At 49.5% G+C, this 19,333-nt stretch overlaps 7 protein-coding genes across 10 annotated transcripts; 1 reads left to right on the top strand and 6 right to left on the bottom strand.

Moving 5' to 3' along the window:
- Positions 1–136: 136 nt before the first annotated feature.
- FOIG_04512 (uncharacterized protein) lies at positions 137–1,444 on the bottom strand. The gene is made up of 2 exons (XM_031202771.1): positions 1,297–1,444; positions 137–1,247 (listed from the first exon to the last, which is right to left on the bottom strand). Exons 1-2 carry the CDS (start codon positions 1,347–1,349, stop codon positions 359–361), a joined length of 942 nt encoding a protein of 313 aa, XP_031068218.1. The 5' UTR covers positions 1,350–1,444; the 3' UTR covers positions 137–358.
- A 92-nt stretch (positions 1,445–1,536) lies between these two features.
- Positions 1,537–3,153, bottom strand: FOIG_04511 (uncharacterized protein). The gene has a single exon (XM_031202770.1). It carries the CDS (start codon positions 3,094–3,096, stop codon positions 1,726–1,728), a length of 1,371 nt encoding a protein of 456 aa, XP_031068217.1. The 5' UTR covers positions 3,097–3,153; the 3' UTR covers positions 1,537–1,725.
- Positions 3,154–3,605: 452 nt separating this feature from the next.
- Positions 3,606–4,085, bottom strand: FOIG_04510 (uncharacterized protein; the record flags this gene model as incomplete). Its single annotated transcript, XM_031202769.1, has 1 exon — positions 3,606–4,085. The coding sequence occupies one exon, from the start codon at positions 4,083–4,085 to the stop codon at positions 3,606–3,608; it is 480 nt and encodes a 159-aa protein (XP_031068216.1).
- A 455-nt stretch (positions 4,086–4,540) lies between these two features.
- Positions 4,541–7,214, bottom strand: FOIG_04509 (uncharacterized protein). Its single transcript, XM_031202768.1, has 5 exons — positions 6,535–7,214; positions 5,890–6,489; positions 5,591–5,842; positions 5,015–5,543; positions 4,541–4,964 (listed from the first exon to the last, which is right to left on the bottom strand). Exons 1-5 carry the CDS (start codon positions 6,729–6,731, stop codon positions 4,632–4,634), a joined length of 1,911 nt encoding a protein of 636 aa, XP_031068215.1. The 5' UTR covers positions 6,732–7,214; the 3' UTR covers positions 4,541–4,631.
- Positions 7,215–7,359: 145 nt separating this feature from the next.
- Positions 7,360–13,408, bottom strand: FOIG_04508 (CMGC/RCK/MAK protein kinase). Of its 4 annotated transcripts, XM_031202767.1 has the most exons (5): positions 13,060–13,408; positions 11,119–13,017; positions 10,830–11,059; positions 9,518–10,774; positions 7,360–9,460 (listed from the first exon to the last, which is right to left on the bottom strand). In XM_031202767.1, exons 3-5 carry the CDS (start codon positions 10,995–10,997, stop codon positions 8,588–8,590), a joined length of 2,298 nt encoding a protein of 765 aa, XP_031068214.1. In that variant the 5' UTR covers positions 10,998–11,059; positions 11,119–13,017; positions 13,060–13,408; the 3' UTR covers positions 7,360–8,587. The 4 variants fall into 4 exon arrangements, with proteins under 4 accessions (XP_031068214.1, XP_031068213.1, XP_031068212.1 ...); XM_031202766.1 differs by having other exon boundaries at positions 10,830–13,017; XM_031202765.1 differs by having other exon boundaries at positions 7,360–10,774.
- On the top strand, positions 12,950–14,970 carry FOIG_04507 (uncharacterized protein). The gene has a single exon (XM_031202763.1). It carries the CDS (start codon positions 13,321–13,323, stop codon positions 13,714–13,716), a length of 396 nt encoding a protein of 131 aa, XP_031068210.1. The 5' UTR covers positions 12,950–13,320; the 3' UTR covers positions 13,717–14,970.
- Positions 13,611–17,328, bottom strand: FOIG_04506 (uncharacterized protein). Its single transcript, XM_031202762.1, has 2 exons — positions 14,980–17,328; positions 13,611–14,897 (listed from the first exon to the last, which is right to left on the bottom strand). The coding sequence occupies exon 1, from the start codon at positions 15,657–15,659 to the stop codon at positions 15,318–15,320; it is 342 nt and encodes a 113-aa protein (XP_031068209.1). The 5' UTR covers positions 15,660–17,328; the 3' UTR covers positions 13,611–14,897; positions 14,980–15,317.
- Between the last annotated feature and the right edge of the window lie 2,005 nt (positions 17,329–19,333).

Raw genomic sequence — 19,333 nt, 5'->3', positions numbered from 1 at the left:
ATTGCTAGCTAGGGAAAATGATGTGATGGTTTCGAGAAGTCAAATGAACTAAGATTAGTTCGTGCACACAAAGGCATTGTATTTTCGACATTCGTTACAGGCGATGATTCTTCGGTGCACCTTGCTGTGGCGAAGAGGCTCATTCATCACTTGGATTTCGTATGATGTGATCAACTTATATGAAACTATTGTAATTAGCAGAGAGTGTAACAACGTACACCAACTACCTGGGCCTGGTTGTATACTCAAATGCTACAGGAGTCCTAACTCTTCCTTTCAAGCATGAACCCCCGAAAAAGCTCAAGTAAAAGCAGGCCTTTGATTCATGATAGGCCAATAATTTCAAGTTGCATCACCACTACACATCAGACTCCATCGGCACAGGAATCTCCCTCCTCAACTTCTTCTGGATCTCCTCAAAGTCATCCTCATTCTCTCTCGTGATGAACCCCTTCCTGACCAAGAAATCAATCATAACAGGGCACACATTCGGCTTGAACTCTCCTGCTAACATGCGCTGTGCCACCTCCTGACAATCCATCAGCACAAACTCCTCCACTTCATCATCTCCCGGTCGAGGAATAACATCCTTCGGCATCTCTAGATCGAAGACGTAGATTATATCTGAGTGGAATAACTTTGACTTCTGGTTGATGTTCGCCAGCGTTATCGCTCCCGCGGGTTCAACGCTCGATGAGACGAGATCTGGCGGAAGACAAGCTTCTTCGGTAGATTCAGCTTTGATACATGCAAGTGGTGTATCACTGGCCTTGATACCACCAGCGACAGTACTATCAAGAAGACCAGGGTAGCTGAAGAGGTGACGACTTCGTTTCGCAACCCAAATCCTTATGTTCCCATCATCACCGCGTACATACCCCGTCAAGTGAGCACCCCTCGTCGCAATGCCAAACAACGGAGCAGCAAACCTTTCGACCTGCACGAACTCCCTTGCGCCGACTATGCGAAAGTACTCACTGTGTTCCTTGTGCAGAATAGGAAACAGGTCATCGCCAATGGCTTTATCAACAGCTTCTTGAAACGCGGAGTTTGCGTGCTCTGTAAGTGTTGAGCCAGATGGAGGTTTGCTTAGTGTGACGGTGCGGTTGTCGTGGTCGATAGTGAAGGATGCAGGCCATGGCATCAGGGAGACTGTGGCGGGGAGGATGAAGCCATGAGGGCGAGGGTCGGGTGAGAGAAAGAGACGGTAGTAGGGGGCATAGTTTGTTGCAAAGTCGAGGGGAGCACTGGAATTGTTAGTATTCTGTGAAATTCGTGAAGAAGGAGAGTATGTACTTGTCAATGGCGGTGATGAGATCGAGCAGTTTGAGGTCTGATGAAGGTGTCATGATGGCGGGGGTGGGGTGGATCGTGTAAGTCGTGTGAAGGCACCTCTGTTGATATATGAGATGCGCTGGATGCTTGACCGATCTTGTTGTTGCAGAGGTTGCAATGAGATCAAGATAAAGAGCTGATGAGAGTGGAGATGCATCTAATTCTGACTGGACAAGTTGGCCAATGTGAATGGAGAGTTAAACTACAACCTACCACGAAACTATTTGTTTGCATCTTCAAACGAGAAATTTCAGCAAACGACTATCTCTTTTTATTTGGCTATTCCTTTGCGCCACCACGGATCTATCCTGATCTATGTTTTAGAGCCTCTATCAAGTTTAACCTCATAGCTTCAGCCCTGTAGTGAAACAGTCCCCAGCAGGCATCTATCTATTCACCCCCTTCTTCATCTTCCCCAAACAACTCCTCCATATTCATAGCCTCAAGTGTATTCTCAAGCACTCTCCTACACCTCGCTCTATAATCCAGCGCCAACTGCTGATTCCTCGTCAGGTCACCTCCGCCCACAACCTCCACGTCCGTCTCAAGCAACCTCTCCAGCTCTTGCATGACCTTATGCTGAATGATGGCCGCCGTCTGCTGAAGGAACATTCGCCCATCTTCACTGACCTGGCCACTGAAAAACTTCTCCTGCTGCTCTTGCTCTGTGCCCTCGCTGATAAGAGTCGAGCGTTGTTCGGGTGGTGCGAGGGTGCAGAAGATGTCCCAGACCATGTCGTGTTGAACATGCTGGAAGGCTCCCAGAATATGGGTACCGTCGTTGAGCTGGACGCTTTGTTTTGAGCGTGCGAGGAGGGAGCTGGGGTCCCGAATGGGTCGTAGAGAGATGTAATACTCCTCTGTAGCCTCACCATGAGCAGGCTGTCGTTTCCGCACATGAACATAGTCATTGTGCAACTCCTCTGTGTCAGGGAGCATAAACCCATATCCCAGTAGTAGCTCAGCATTTGTCTTCATGCTGTAGTTGTTGAAGACCTGCTCCCCAGCCTGATACGCCTTTTCAACCTTGAGACTGCAGCCTTTGATCCTCTCATTGCGTACCCATTCCACTTTGGTAGTCATATCGTGATTTCCTACATCAAATAGCGGCATGAGAACAGAAAAGTCGTCTAGCTTGACACCTTCGGGAAGACGTTGCTGATCCTCTGGCCCAAGAACAAGGCTTGGACGGAAACTTCTGCTTGAGAAGATACTGTAGGCCCATTGGTACAATGGCAAGGTGAATTGTTTGAGAAGCTCAGGCTCCCACGACTCAGCGGCCAAAAGATCATGCGCCGTCTTGAATTCTCTCTTCACATTGGCTCTTATGCTCGTAACGCCAACCTCGATGTTCGTCCCCTCAAATAACTCTGCATCCTCATCTGGCCAAAATGGCGGAAGAGACCATGAATCATGGTCATCAGGCTGCGGTAAAGCCTGTATATATGGCGCCCAGAAAGACTCTCCTTTCAATAGAAAGTGCTTGATGAGAACAAAACGGCCAATGACATGCGGTGGCGTTTGCGCCAGAAATCCCGCAGGGAAAGGTTTAGGGTCATCACGACCAGGAAGAGTGTTGAGATATGAGAGCGTGAGAGACGAGGGGATGCTGACGATTGTGTCAAAGGACGCTGTAGGCGCTTTTGCGCGGAACGAGAGGCCTGTTTCAGGCAAATGAGTGACTTCAACAGAGGGATTGATAGTTGCGCCTTGAGAATGTGCCCATTTTGATAGGGCTGACGCATGCTCCGAAGAAGTCATCTTGAGGATTGAATGAGTGTGAAAGAGTGAAAGTTGAAGAATTGTTGATGTCTGTGCCCCACCTTGAAAAGTGGAAGGGCAAGCCATCTTCAAGTGACGTATTGAAGATCATAAATGTCCGCAATAATCGAGACATTTCATATTAAAACAAGTACAATCATAAATCAGATGAGTTGTCTTGTTGCGAGCTAGGTAGCCTGTTAAGTAGTTATCGCTTCAAATTCCTATCACTACTACAAAATAAGGACTAAATATTGGTATCAAACTCATCACATCCCCCTCATGAGTGTAGACAAAGATGAGTTCTCATACTTTTCTTGGCATGATTACACCATAATAGACCGCAGGTATTCATGAAATAATCATGTATTATAAGTCATGGCGGAACCAGTTATCTTCAGATCCTCACGATGAAAAGTCTCGAATGAAGTTGGCATTATGTATTGATTGAAACGACTGAACCATAAATACCCTTACGGCTACAGGTATGATACCCAGAAATTACCCTCCTAGACAAGAGCTGTGTTTCTCTTCCTAATCCTCCTGAACACAGGAACAGCATCTCTCCCACTCCCAACCCACTTAACAACATCCTTCCCAAGATCCAGCCCCTTGACCTCATTCATCTTGGCAATCTCATCAGCGGCAAACCCATAGAACAACTTCAGATGATCATCTCCCTCTCCTAAATCATCAATAGTCAGTCTAAGTTGTTCATTCATAAGAACAATGCTAGTGATCTTCATATGTTTATGGTGCGTCTCACTCTCGAGCTTCTCGTGTAGAATCTTCTTCCAGAGTCTTACAACTGCGAATGATTTCTCACGGATTACCCACCAGGGTGAATGGACATCCTCGAGCGGGTCGTTGGGCCATTGAAGCCAGGGGACTTTAATGGCGATGATGGAGTGGTCGTTGGGGTTGTCGAAGGAGCGGTAGCAGCAGACGCCCTGGGGGTTGGGCCATTGGAAACTTAGATAGGAGCTCATCTTGAGTGTTTACTTGCCTTGTGCGTATTAAAATATTAGTTGTAATTTTGAAACATATTTGGGACTGTATTGTTTAATCTGTGATTCCAAGGTAAAGGTGATGGGCAGTGGTTTTATATGTGTGGCATGAGATTTCGTATTGCGCAGTTGTTGCTAGGCTGTCAAGCCATGGTATCTGTTCTGGAGATTGGAAGTGAGAAAGTAATGGCTGAGCATGTTGTGTTCGTGCGTGTTCGCGGTCGCCTGTTGTAAGTCAAGCCTCATGTAAGTCGGGTCTCGAGGCGAACAAAGGAGTAGGCTAGCTCTCAAACAATGCTAAACTCGAGAACAAACCCGGGGTAGAGTCGATACAAGATTCAATGACTTAAGACAATGAAAGGTGAGCGAGAAGCTAAGAAGCCAACCACTTGGGCCAAACCTACGATGTCACCACTTGCCACTTCATCAAATAGGAACACAGATGAGAACCAAGATCAACTCAGTCAATAGATATATATGCACATTTTCTAACCCATATCTCACGTATAACTCCGTTAAATCAAAGCCCTAGTGAAATTCAGCCTCAACCCTTCCATACCTCACCCCATCGACCTTCAACTCAAATCCCAAGCCCGCACTCTCAACCCTCATCTCCAGTGTGAAATCCAAATTATCAAACTCAACGCCCCTCGTCGTCGTCAATCTCGTGAACAAACTCCTTGGAACGGCGTTGAGGTCTGTTGTAAGGGTACACACGTGGATCAGGTCGCGAGTGTAAGCTGCGGGTGGTTCGTCCGCGTCACATGCTATGAGATCGTCGGTGACGATGAGAGATTGACCGGGGCGGAAGTTACGTGTGTAGTGGAATGCGATGGGCGCAAGCGGTGATAGAGCCTCGCCCTGAGATGTGTTAGAAGATGGGAATGAGTCCATGAAAGGAGGAGACGTACCTTTGCAATATGCCATTGCATCCGGTCAGAGACCATCCAGCGCTCCCATAAGGGAGACCAGTATCGCTCACTGACCGAATGCTTATCCTCATCATACACAGTAGCATACGATGTACCATAGTGCATTCTCGACTTACGAGAAATGACCATGTTGCCCTCCAGCCCCCTCAGGACAGCACCTCGCACAACCGCCGTCCAAGCATACACAGGCTGCATCACTTCAATGGAGCCTGTCTCCTGTGTAGAATTGGCATTGGCGTGTGTAGGCCTTTCGCTATACGGCGGCGGAGCAGCGCTGGTAAAGTGGTTCTTGAGTCGACGATATAGATAATCGCTCTGACCGAAACCTCCAACCAGCACGATGCCCGAGACAATGCCTCCCTTTGAGCGAAGGCCTGTGACTTGGCCCTGGACAAGGTCGCAGACCTCTTTGACCACGGGCTCGAATATGTCCTTGACTTGTTCTGCTGTCATGACGAGGAAGCCCGAGTCCAGCCCAGCCTCTTCATCGTCAGGAAGGCCAGGGAAGCTAGAAATGTCAGCAAGGTCAAGATAGAGACGGCGAGATGTACGTACGGAACATTGACTTCCTGGTGCTCATCCTCATTGAAGTTCCTCTTCACGAACTCCTCAAAGTATCGAAGACCCATTTGCCATGTCTTGCCCTTCTTAGCTTTCATCTCATCAAAACGAGTCTGGCCAAGACGGCCTCTAACATGTTCTTCAAATCGATAGTTCAAGAAAGCACTTCCACACAACCCTCCTGTTCCAACCGCAGACTCCTCTACACGGAGCGGCTTGAGTGAGATAATTTTATATGCGATCAAACTGCGCATTGTCAGTACCATGCTAGATGAAGGGGTTGCTAAACTTACTCAACAGTACCACCTCCAGCATCACAAACAATAAAATTATCACCCACATTCAAATGATTCGGCTGAATCGCCTTAAGCGTATACACAGCCGCAGCCTCAGGCTCACTGATCATCTGAATCTCAGACCTCAACCCCATACCCGCTCTCTCAGCAGCCTGCAGTGTAGTGTTCTTTGCAGCATCACTCCAAACGGCCGGACAAGTGAGTACAAACTCAACTTTTGTCGACGCCATGAACGACTCGCCGTACCTACGGGTGAGGGTGTCCATCGTGTGCTTGTAAATCTGAGTTAAGTAGTCGCTTACTGCATCGACGACATTCTTGTTGAAACGCTTGAGCTGTGCGGCTGTGTCGAGGGGGCTGACGTAGAAGGGAAGTTTTTGAGAACGGTCTAGGAAGAGCTTGATACAGCGTAGACGTGACTCCTCAGGCTTGAACTGGAAACCCCATTTTACTGTTGGTTCAGTGCCTTGTGGTGCATTGGGAGGAAAGTCATAGGCAATCTCCGTTGGGACTTTGTCCGATGTGATACCATTGCCGCCAGGCCAAGTCTTGATGATTTCTATATCATCAGGGGTAGAAGTGTATACGGCAGCAACACTACGAACATTAGCTTCATGTTTTCTCTAAGCTTGAGGTACTCACCCTGAAAACGTAGTTCCAAAATCAACACCCACAATCAAGCGATCATTCAGAGGCGTCTGCTCCCTAACCAATTCTCTAACAGGCCCATTGATAGCCTCCGTGGAGCTTGGCGGGGTATAACTGTTGAAGTAATTATTACGACTGTCCCGGTTCCGCTGACTGCTTGTGCTAGGTCGCATTGGCAGATTGAGACTCATGATGGGCTGATTGGTAGTGATACTGATAGAGGTCCGAGATTCTCAGTTAAATGCTCATCCATTAGTCCATGAATCCTTTAGCCAACACCGAATTTACCCCTCCCCCGCGTAAAATGATCCAGTCCAGCCTTTCTTTGGTTGGGATGATGGTGAGTGATCAGAAAGAAGCGATATTCAAGAAAATGAGATGATCCAAAATTCGTGAGATGTTTAGATTATCCACGGGCAAGATCGTCGCAAAGTTCTCGGCTTTCTCAAAGTCCGTCCAACATGAATCAGTTGATTCGATGGTCGCTTCGTGTGAAACGTCTAGCGTTACGGTTCAGGAACAAACACTTGATAAAAGTCGTCAACGACCCCCGAGGACAAAAAGAGCGTTTGACACGTTTTAAAGAGATACAGAGATCGTCTCCGTTTCGTAATAGTCACTGCTCGTCGTCAGTTCTTGGCTTGGCTTACCAGGACAGGTGAGTGCTGCCTAAGGTAAGCGTCGTGATATTCGTCTAGCCGGCCACGTGACCATGATCACTTCATCCATATCTTCTCACCAACTCAGTTCAATTCAACTCAACTCTCACTCGAGTTACATTGTTCAATCGTTTCACAAAGATGTCTTTCAGATTCATCTCACCAAACTCAATGCCATTGATCACATTGTGTCTCGCAACAATGACACCCTGACGGTCACTCGTGTGAACTATAGTAATATTATAAAGCCTAAGAGATTTGCTTATTCCTCATCCCAGCTTAATATTGTGCAAATAATACCATGCATGTCACTACTCAAGCCACCTCATCTCCTGTCTTTCAATCTCTAATTTGGCTGCCTCCCCGCTTTCTACAAATGTTGCCTCATTATTCTGACTTGGTCCCCCACTACTAAAGGGAGGCAGAAACCTTCTTATCGATTTAATGAGACCGCCAACATTCTCGATGAAGCCCACGATGCTTAGTTCACATAGGCCATTGGGCAGTCAAAGCAGAAATCGCATAGAGCGCATGAAACAGTAATTGTTTTGATATTTTGTTGATTAACCCCATGGTCCCCTCCTCATACCAAGGCATCCCTTCTCCTGTTGCCGGGGCGTGTAAAATTATATACTTTGATCATAAAATTGCAAACTGCTTTGTCTGGCATCCTGGCCGGCGAAAAACTCCATCTATTGATTTGACAGTCTCCCAATGCATTGACTGAGAAGGTGGGGGAATAATAAAATGCTCGCTGACTTTTTTTACATGCTTCAATAAGCAAACGATGGCTCTGGCCGTCACTCTGTCCATCTCCTGGGGAGGCGTCCTGTTTGACCCTTTTTTGTCCATTCAAGCAAAGATAACCCAAGGATATGACAAAGAAAATGGCCGGTCATATTCAGCCCAAGCACCTCAGACTCCTTTCCACCTTTCTTATATAGTAGTGAGACAAAGGAAAGAAATTGATTGAGTGGTATGTGTATGGTATTGCTTCAAGCAGATTGCTGCGGCTGCGCTCGCCTGTGGTCTATAGGGGGTATTTGATACTCAAGGTATAAAAACGAAGAAGAGCAAACGGTTCAAAAAGTGAGAGATGGCGAAGAGGTAATAGTAATAATAATGTGCAGAAGGCGGCATAAAACTGCGGCCGGGTATTTGGTGAAAATGTTGAGTGCTGAATCGAAGGGAGGAATAAAGTATGTATAGTCAAGCCAGTTATGCCCAAAAATCAAACGGACCGCCCACGTTACAACAATGATAAAAAGATCAGAAAAGGGTTGCATATCTCAACCCAAACACCCGAACACCATGACCATGCGAGTCGATATCAATAACTTTTTCGGCGCCACTGGACGTAATCGTAACAGTATGTCAAGACGAAACACTTAGAAGCGACTGCCAGCAGCCCAGATACTAGCGGCTGCTGATGCTGCCCACTCGCTTTCCTCATATGGTGGCGTGGGCCACTTATACTGGTTATCAGTCTTCTTGTTAAGATCTAGTGGCCTGGGGGTAACAGCCTCGTGACCATCGGCAAACAGGACTTGATTACCGTTGGCTGAGGGTGACGGCGTAGGGTATGGGTTCATCAACCCAATGTTGCTAGCCGACTGTCGAAGAGGCTTATTTTGGTTCTGCTCCATGCGCTTGACGGCCCGTTGAGTAGAAGTCAAAGCCTCGTCTAGAAGCTCGTCTTCCTCATCAGGAGCCTCATATTGATGTACGCCATGTGTCGCTTGGGCCCTCCTTGTTCGGCTAGAGATGGGCCCACCTCGAGCAGCACCGATCAGGTTGTCTACTGACCGGGCTTGGTGTTGAGGAAGCGAGTGATGTCGCTTGAGGGTGCTGGTAGGCGAGATCTGGTGACTGGGCGGAACGGGAGGTCGCGAATCGAGGTTGTTCTGAACATCTCGGAGGGCCTTGTCCAGGGATTCGTAGACCTCGGATTTAGGAATGGGAGCCTGTTGTTGCGATTGGTCAATAACCATGGACGACCGGTTGCTAGCCCAAGGGCCACATCCAACCTGGGCCTCCAGGTCGTCGTCATAGGCGGGTGAGACGGGGGTCTGATGTCGTCCCGAGAACCGCCGCGCACGCTTTCTGAGATGTGAAAAGAAGCTCTCCTTCTGTCCACTCGGAGGGGAGGCGAGGCCAGAATTCCCATTGAGTGCCCTTTCGGCCTGTTGCCGATGCATTTCTGTGTAGTTGTTTGTGCTTGAAGCGACAGAGAGCTGTCGGCCAAGTTTCTTGGTCTTCCCCTGGCCATGTCCATTAGCGTAAGAGTCGTCGTATGTGTTGTTGGCGCGGGCATTTACAGCATCAGGGATCGGCGAGATCGGTCGCGCAGTGGGAAGAATAGGCATGGGCGCTACGTTTGATGGGCCATTTGTCCAAGTGGTCCTCTTTCCGGCAGCTGGGCGAACCTTTGCAGTGGATGCCTCAACAGCCGATGAAGCATGTACAGGTGCGGGTCTGGGGGCAGTGGAATCCTTTGTCTGGGCCTGCATGGTAGCCAGGTCAGTGCTCTCAGAACGTCCGATGAGAGACTTGCGGAACCAAGATTGCTTCACAGATGTGGGTGTAGTAGTAGCAGCCTCCTTGCTGCTTCGGCTGAGGTCAGACTGTTTGCGTCCAAGAATTCGAGAAGCAGAAGACTTGGGTCGCATAGGATCAACGGCATCGGCAAAGTACTCGTGAGCAAGAGCCTGTGATGATGTTGGGCGGTTCTTGGGGTCCCACATTAAGCACCAAGTGACGAACTGGCTGAGGGAGGTCGGCCATTGGGGTGTTTGCAGAATGGTGTCCATAGCATGGGGAGCCATCTTGGGGAATGAGAAACCAAGCTTGCCAGCGAGTCTGGTTCCCTCACGCCAATCTCCTCCACCGACGCGGTTACCGGACTTGTTATACCAGTTACCAGGGCTGCCCATAATCTCACAAACTCGCCAAACTTGATCAACCTCATTTCCACCGGGAAACAAGGGCTTCAATGTAGCAATCTCAACAGCCATAGCACCAACAGCCCAGATATCGACGGGAGCGGAGTATTCTCCAGCTCGTAAAAGAACTTCGGGAGCACGGTACCATCTTGTTGATACGTAAGTAGTGTAGGGGAGCTTTGAGTGTGTCTCTCGGGCGAGACCGAAATCGGCTATCTTGACGGTGTATGTGGGTGGTGTTGAAGGAGGAGTAACGAGAGCTGAGTATCGGCGGAAGGTGTTGCCAGATTCATTGTGACCAGAAGTAGTGACTAGGATGTTTTCGGGCTTGATGTCGCGGTGGAAAAAGTGGTGAGAGTGAATGTGTTCGAGACCTTGCATGATCTGGAAAAGAATGCTCTTGACGCTGGCATTATCGAGACACTTGTGGTCGCGAGCCTTCATCAGTTGGTAGAGGTTGCCCTCCATGTACTCCATGGCGATATGGAGCTTCTTGGTGTAGGGGTCCAAGAAGATGTCGAGAGCGGGAACAAGGTGAGGATGTTGAGGGAGAGTGCGAAGGAAGACGACCTCGCGGAGTTCCAAACATGGTGCTAGCGACTCGAAGCTCTTCTTCATTGTCTTGATAGCGACCTGTAGAAATGGTTACGGGAGCTGTCACAAGAGGGTGCACATCGTATTGACTTACCACTGTACCTCGGCGAGCAACGTTGGCACCAGCCGTCCGAACTCTACCCAGAACGACACTGCCAAAGCTTCCATCGCCAATCTCCTTCAATACTTCAAATCGATCCTCGAGGGCAAGCTGTTGACCAGAAACACCCCGATAGGTCAAGTCATTTTGAACAGTCATCATGTCGGTTGTGATCGAGGGGACTCTATTTCGGATGCAGTGTGACACGCGAATGAGTTGGGGTCCTGGGGTACGAATGTTATTCGGAGGGTCCCCGAATTGGACGGCAGCCAAGTGAATATACCTAATCGGATCCAAAAACAAGAAGCTCTCTCAAAGAGCTAGAAATCGTTTTATCGGAGCATTCAGATCGGACAAGTTGATTTTGGAAAACGGCGGCGAACGAGCGTGGGACCTGACGGTGGGTGGGTGTGGCAGCGAGTGTGTGCAATTGTATATAGCAATGTTGGTGGTCCCTGAAGCAATTACTCGTGGTAGTAGTAGCACTGTTAATCGAATTGAGGGGATGTGGCGGCAGTAAAGGTAACGAAGTTGATGATAGATGAGTGAATGGAACTGAACAATGGGAGGTCGAGAAAGAGGGGACGGGATGTGAGTGTTTAGAATTAATCGAGACGACGATGGATGAGAATAAACGTCAATCAAAAGAGATGAGATCTCGCCAGAGGGTCCGGGTTCCAGAAGAGCAAAAGGAGTGACTTGAAGTGAGGGTGATTGCAGAAGTGGATAGGGTCGATATTAACGAAAAGGAGAGCGAAAGAAAGCTCTTGACAAGGGCCAAGGGCCACGGGCCAGGGGGGGAGTGGCTTGAATTGAACTGAACTGAACTGAACCTGCCGATCGGGGCAGGATCCTCAGGCCACTAGCGAATACGTTAAGGTAAGGTAACCCAGTTGCTCTGCTCCCCAAAAGAGAGGCCCCAGCGAAGAGTTTCCCGCTCTACCTCTTAGTGTGATTAATGCGAAGGATGCTTGAATAATGACCTGGGGGGTTATTGATTCAGCGATTGTTGCGCGATGTCAATAGATGTTGTTTATTGTCATTGCCATTATTGAATGTGTCAGAAGAGGGGAAGAAGAAGAAAAGAGAGAGAGAACTGCAGGTGAGCTGAACATGGGGTGAGCCCTGACGTGGTTAAAGTCCAGGGAGACAAGATAGAGCGAACAACCAACCTATACTGAAGCAAGCAAGTTCCCCCCAGAAAAGCCCAAAAAAGACCAAAGCCAGAGTCAGTACCAGAGGCGTCGACAGGTGAGACACGAAGGGGGCGTGAGAAGAGACAGAGACCAAAAGATGTGGGCGTGTCGTGGTATCCGTCAACAGCCAAAGTGAGTGGAGTGCAGCGAAGCGTGGAAAAAGAAGCAATGGAGACTTTGCTCTGTCCAGGGTTCACCAACGGGAAAGGAGGTCAAGTCCAAGTACTTGCGAGCTGCCGGCGGGACCTTGCCGGAACCTTGCGCGCTGTAGAAAGGTGGCTGGGAAAAAAGGTATCCATGTCACTGGCCAACTGTAGATTTTGGGCCAGCACATGTCACTGTACGCCATCACGACTCTCTGTTCTCCACTCTAAAATGCGCCCCTGTCGAAGAAATGGAAAACCCAGCTCAACAGCGACACTTTCAGTTCAGGCTTTATTCGCCAAGATCCGGGTACGTACCCGTGCTCCGGTCAGGGCACTTACGCACCCCAGGCAGCCCTGAAAGAGACCTGACGGCGAGCACTGTGAGAGCCCGCACTGAGAGGAGAAAAGGCCCATGGCAGCGGGAGCAGACTGGGCTGGCGGGGAGCACGCGGGAGTCCTTCAGAAGCTCTGGAGAGTGACCTGCTAACGAAGCCTTATGAACTTAGTTCGAGTCACGGCGCCCTGGTGGTACTGGTACCTCATTTCGCGCTGATCTCAAGCTGCAAGTCAGAGTACAGCACTGATTCACAGCCATCCCATGCAGAAATAAGCATAAGCACGCTGTTCAACCTTGGTATTCTGCAAAAAGATGGGCAAAGGGAGGAAGAAACCCATCAGAGAGATTATCAGATCGGAGACAGCGACACGCGAAATTCCCAATCTCAGGATAAGATGTTAAACTGTCGTAGACAAGCGAAGAATGAAACTAGGATCCAAGAGCAACCGCACAAGATCCAATGGGTGTGCAAGGTTCTGAGAAATGGATCATTTGAAGACTTCCTAGGGAGGGTCAGAAGAGTCAGAAGAGCACACCAAACGAACCTTAGGGTGTCTTTTTCATGGTGTCGTGTGGCCCTCTCAACTCTGGCTGCCCACTGGTATGGGCCAGAATGCCCGACGTGAAAAGTGGCAGACGGCGAATGATATGACACTACAGAGATCACGGGCGGTTTAGTCCTTTCATCTTGAGCCCAGTCAGTCCCAGTCCAGTCGGCTCTTGGTCTTGGAAATAAGGGTCAGTCTACCGCGGTCCCAGATAAATGGAAACGACTCTCGTAACCTCGCTAGCACTGAAGAAAATGGATGACCGAACAATTGGGGACGAACGAAACCACAAGAAACGACCTAGGGCCACCGGGGGAAGCTCCCCTGGCCCCCCCTAGAAGCTTTCTAGGATTGGATTTTGCACCGGTGATGACGGCGTTGCAGACATCGACCATTTATTTGCCGACCTTGACTGGGAACTTTTTGTGCCTGAGGTGCTATCATAATCATAGTCAGTTCACTTACAATCACGGGGAACAAAGCGATGAGCATCCTAGTGTCCAAGCCCAATCTCAATCTCGTGGCGCGGCGGGACCGTTCAATGTTTTCCCGTGTTTTATTTCTTTTTTGGGGCATGGCTCTCCGAGCTGCAAATTGTCGCAATTTGTGACAGTAACCCCAAGGGCCCAAAGACGTTACCAACCGCGGCAGTAGATCACGATTGATAGGCCCTGGGAGATGAGCAATCCAGCCTGTCTTGTCACCCAGAACCACCGCTCTCATGCCTCGAACCCGAACAAAGATTAACGGCGCGGGTGAACAATTTATTGGTATCACAATGCTGTGTTTCCCCACAGGCTGTAATTTGGCTTTCAGTGAGCCAAGCAAAATGGTGAAATTGGCACACGGTTAGAACGCCAGACGCGTGGGTTTTGGAGCAGACGCGTTTTCTTACTCGCTACACGCGCTTGCTCTGCCGCCTCAGCCTCGGCCGATTCTCGTGGCCTCGCGCCACAGCACCCTGGGTTGCATATCGAAGATTGGCCGTTGCACAACCGCAACTTATCTATCAATAGTTCAGATGAATGGCGCAGTCAAGCAGGTCTTTCCTGCAAGAGCCTCCAACTCGTATCGAGCATCCAGGTTCATACCTAATCTCCAACTACTTAAGTGGCGCTCTTGTCAAATTCCATCCGTAAGAGCCTACAGAAGGCCCTCTCACGTCCTGGCGCTGTCTCGGGGTCGCATGAAATGGCCTCTGGACTTTGCCCCTCGTTCATCCCCAAACCTTAGGCTCCTACCTCAGGGCCCTCGTGGGTTAATTGGTACGTGCGGGAGGCCGTCGTCCAACAGCCGGGGGGGCATTAATCAAACAGCCAGCCTAGCCTTGGGTGCTTTTCCTTCCGCTGGGACGTGCCCTGGGATTAATGCTCACAGGGGCCTGGAGGGCAAAAAGAAAAGGGGGAGGGGATAGGAGAGGGGAATATCGACGAGGGGCATTGTGACCGTTGAAGTGACGAAACACGCTGGGGAATCACTTAACACGCTTGGGAATGACAAAGGGCTTTGCTGAAGCTGTGACAAGAGGGTAAGCAATGCAGCGTCAAGAGGTTGATGTGATGGAAACAAGGAACAGCTTTTTCCGAAACGTCCAGGCCCTTGTCACACACGTGTACAAGTCCGTTGGTAGTGCGAATTATGCAGCGCCATTCTGGGCATAACTGGGCATAAGACGCCACCCGGGTTTTTAGCCGTTAGAGCTGAAGGTTCTGTTCTGTCCCATCTTTAAGCCTTTCACGGTCGATCATCTCAACTTGTGAGCCCTAAAGTGGTTCCTGGAAACCACTCCAGCCTCTGTTTGTGCATTATGATCGATACACATGGTGTCATTGTGCCTGATGAACGTGTAAGCAGGTTTGTTCAGTGGTTGTAACGTCATTTAGATACAAATATCACATATCAGAGGATGTCACTTACATCAGGGTAGTCCCGATCTATTGTCTGGCTGGCATAAGATCAGAGAGTGTTCAGTATGCCGAGAAATGTTCGATCAAGGGTCTGAGAAGACTCGAGAATTTCATTATCCATGCGATTGATCCTTTCGCGACCAAGATTGGGTGCTTCTTTTCTCAGTCTCATGCTGATCCATCCCATCCCACCGGTCCTCGAGCCAACGTCCGGGGTGTGGGGCCGTCTGCCAGGGGCCAGCCGCCGGACCGTAACTCGACAGGGCCCGGCCAATTTCACACTGGCCGTTAATTACCAAACATCCGCCTGCCAGGTACAGTGTAGTCCGCACGGGTTCTTTTTCATGCCTAATTGTGGGTGAGTGGCCCTTCCATTCGGTACTTTCCAGAAAGCTGCTGCAGGTACCAAACGTCCAGGTACCACTTCACTCCATCCATCCCCATTGTCTGAAACCCCTGGGCTACACCAAGACTCGCACTCGTGAAAGTCAATCTTCTTCTGTGTCCATATCCACGATTGCACCGTGCATTGCTAATTCCTACTCGGGGCACATTTCCCGATCCTGGACTCGTCTGTCTGTCACGATGCTGCATGATCGACCCAATGCAAAGGACACACGCCCGGGGAACGGAGATTGCCTGCAACAAATTTATAGGCGAGCTTGTCACGATGGTACCGTACGGTAGCATTTCCGGGTTCACCGGTGTTGTGGAATTGTCTAGCAGACCTTCTCGAAGGAAAGGTTATCCTGGCCCAACAGACTGGACGACCTAGGCGTCGATCCATCTCGCAGCGCAGTGCAGCGGTCGTGAATGATTGTCGTCCCCATTGATGTTCCCCTTCTATTTCCCTTCTCGTTGCTTTTTGATTATCTCACGCAGTGAACGGTAGATTGGATGCCTCCCTCGGTGTTGGTCTCGTTATCAATGCCGCGGCTTGAAACGCGGCAAGTCTTCAAAGCCGTTGACGGACGATTGTACACCAGCCTCGAATCATGCAGCCGGTCATAATGGCCAAGTACATAGATAACGGTAGTTATCAAGATTAGGCCTTAATTGTCTCGAGGAGAGCAGGCGGGGTGAACTCTGATGCGATTGTCCCTGCATTCTCAACCCAGTCCATCATTCAATCAATCAAAGCTCTAGCTGGCGCGTCGCTTCGTAACCGGCTATGCGCTGTCACGACCCAAGGCTATGTATGCCCAGGAGTTCCCTGCGCGACACGTTTGTCACTTGAGCGACCGAATGCACAGATGATAGATGATGCGAGTAAGCCGGTGCCTAAGATCTCTGACGGGCCCGTTCACTCAGTTCCCAGCCCGACCATTTGAAGGGACCTCCGATGGTGGCTGAGGTTGAAGGGATCATGATTTCTATTTCAGAGAAGACCCTGTGAACGACCTGCCGCGGGATATGGCCTCCATGATGGTCCTCAACGCCCAAGCGCGGCACGCACAGATGGAGGCTGGAGCAATGCATTTTTCTGAAACGAAGACTTCCTTTTGGGTCTGGCTTATGACCAGTACTGAGCTTTCAACATGCTGTGAGATCGAAATGTGCCTGAACGTGACGTGCCGTGCCGTATCTGAAAACTGTGCCTCGATCCCATCGATTTAGCTCCAACATTGTCGTCATTATGCCGTTTCTTTTCCAACAACCTACCATTGAGTTGGAAGAGTGTGCCTGTACCTGTTTGAATAGCTCGGCTCACATCATCACCGTCATCAGCCATGAAACCTTTGCTACCATCTCTTCTCTGCAGTGCTGACTCTGCCCTGTCTGTTGATCAAATCAATTGGCTGAAGATCGTGATCAAGCCTGCGCCACAAGAGTAATGCCTGCACCATTATTCGTATTTCCAGCCCTCGTCTATTCTGGTCCCAATGCCTCACTTTCGCTTTTCCTGCCACCTCTTTCGTTTCTCAAAGGCCTAGCCAGCCTTGAGACCAACTGACCTAACGTTTTTCATCAATTGACATTTGTGGAGTGCAGGCGCCAAAGGGTTCTTCCCGATGGGACGCCCTGTGCTGCTCCACCAGTGCCCCGAGCCCGTTGGTCTTCTCTAGCGTGTGCACTATCAGCAGTAAAGTGAACTCAGAAGGTCCGAGAATCTAGGAACGGTGCATGAGTTATTAGCTTTTGGTGATCGGCATCGTCTGAGAAAAATCGTCAGTTATCAAAAAGCAAATTCTCAACAGCGGTTCCGGCGTTGGAAAGGGGCCTGTGATCCTGAGGTTGAGACTCAAAGCTCGGCTGTACAGCAGTTATGGACCCATGCTCCGTCACCGCATTGTCGGGTTCACCTTTGACGTGTTCCGCTTGCCCTGAGTGACCATGACCGACTGAGCCTTGCGTTTTTCTTGATGATCCGCCAACCGGGACCTGAGCTGGCAGTTCCGTATTGGCCAGGCTTAATGCATGCTTTTCCTTTGCGTGGAATTGGACGAATGTGGCGATGTCTGTCCATCCCGAGAGCTATGGTAGTCGATCTTAGCCCGCTTGGGTTGACTGTCACAGCGGCATCACTCATGGTGAAGTCATTGATCAGTGGTGTTACTGACACGACCATTGGACACGAAGCGCGTTGTCTTGTCGATCTATTTTGTTTTCTTCATACTGTATCCAGGACCCAGTGATGCTCATCGCAACCGATGCTCGCTCGGTGGATCGACAACAGCTTATCGTGGAGCACGGATTCAGGGACCAGCTGTTTGTAACGGGCGGGTTATCTCCAGAGCACCCGTCTCTCTCGGAGGTCTTGCTACCAGTCTTGTTTCAATGTAGAGCGCCAACTTCTTGTTTTCTCATGGCTCAGAGCTTGTCACGCCGTTTTGGACATCTAACTTCAGCCCAGTGCTGAGGCTTGCACAAGCGCGAGTCAAAAGGCTGCCTACCCCAGATCCTTTGGCCAAGACGAGTATCGTCCACATGGGATCGACCTGATCTGGAAGACCGCCAACCTGTATCGGTAAGGGCGTCTTTTTGCAGTCTAGGCCTGACCTTGTCGCCTCTCTAGAACGAGTCTATCGATGGTGGGTTTGAGAAGATGGATGAAGCCTGCCACCGTAGATGGGTCGTTCGCCAAGCTCAACCTGACGATGGATACCAGTTTCTACCGTAGACACGCCGTTAGCAACGAATAGTCAATGGATATCTCAGTAGCTTGACACGTCCGTTGAGATCACTGCAGCAACATGGCATGACCCCAGCATGTTGAGAGACTGATGCTTGCTTGTCGGCTGGCGCGGTCACTTGCATGCTCCCGTCCAGCCACGCGATGAAGGCCAATAGCTTCTCGCAAGTTGCAGGGTAGATGCAGAATTATCTTGCCATAAACTGACAGGTACTGCAGTCAGTCCTTTTTGCAGTTTTCTAAATACCTGCAGTGAGTACGATTACGCTCGGATGCCGAGATGGTTATGCCAATCATACAGCGCGGTACACTCGTTGACCTGAGCATCTCTAGCCATCGAAGATGCACACAGTCCGCAGACAACGCATAGCCTTATCGTGATCAGGGTAACTGTAAATCGACAAGCTCGTGGACATGCCAGCTGATCGTCTGGGGTTTGGGCAGTGAGCTAACTTAACGCTATGGACGGTTCCGCCTGAGCGGTGAAGCCTTCATTCGATTTTCTGTAGGGTAGATGGCGGTGAAAATGTCGGAAGCGACTGGGCATCGTGTTAGCCCTGTCTTTGTCACTGAAATAGGAAGCTTGGATAAAGAACTTGATATGCATGGTGATTAGTTACCGGGGACAATTTGATCGATGTCGATGAGATGAAAGAGGGTGTAGGGTGCAATTAGGACGATGATTCCCATGTGGCAGATGAACATTGCTTGTGGGCCAGTGTTGAGCCTCATCCACCTTAGACTTCCTAAACTGTCAACAACTTACGTTCATACAAGTTCATTTATTGATTTTCGTGAATATGACATGTGACACATGTATCAGAACTATATTTGATGTGACTGTAACTGCAATTCAGATATGTATGCTCTCAGGATTGATCTGTCAGTGCATGGACTGTTAAGGGGGATTGATGGCCGCGGGATGCTGCACATCAACACCAACAAAGAAATTGCAAAACGTTGCCTTTTAAGTGGCTTACGCCAATGAAGCGACCATCTAATATGAGTTGTGAGCAGTAGTGATTTTCAATAACTTGTTCTATATGATATGGGCTCCATCCTCATGGCAAACATCATCGATGATGTATACAGCATGGGTTGTTTGATATGATGTTGCTGAACCAGCTGCAGCAACTCACTTACTCAAATACACAGCAAAATATTCGAAAGGATGATTTCACCTCTTCTGCTTCTCTTACCTTCTCCTTACTTACTTCCAACCATACAGGAG

This window comes from Fusarium odoratissimum (genome assembly GCF_000260195.1).
Source record: "Fusarium odoratissimum NRRL 54006 unplaced genomic scaffold supercont1.5, whole genome shotgun sequence".
Lineage (NCBI taxonomy): Eukaryota > Fungi > Ascomycota > Sordariomycetes > Hypocreales > Nectriaceae > Fusarium > Fusarium odoratissimum.
The sequence above is the reverse complement of the archived record's forward strand: the minus strand, read 5'-3'. Positions and strand labels throughout refer to the sequence as shown.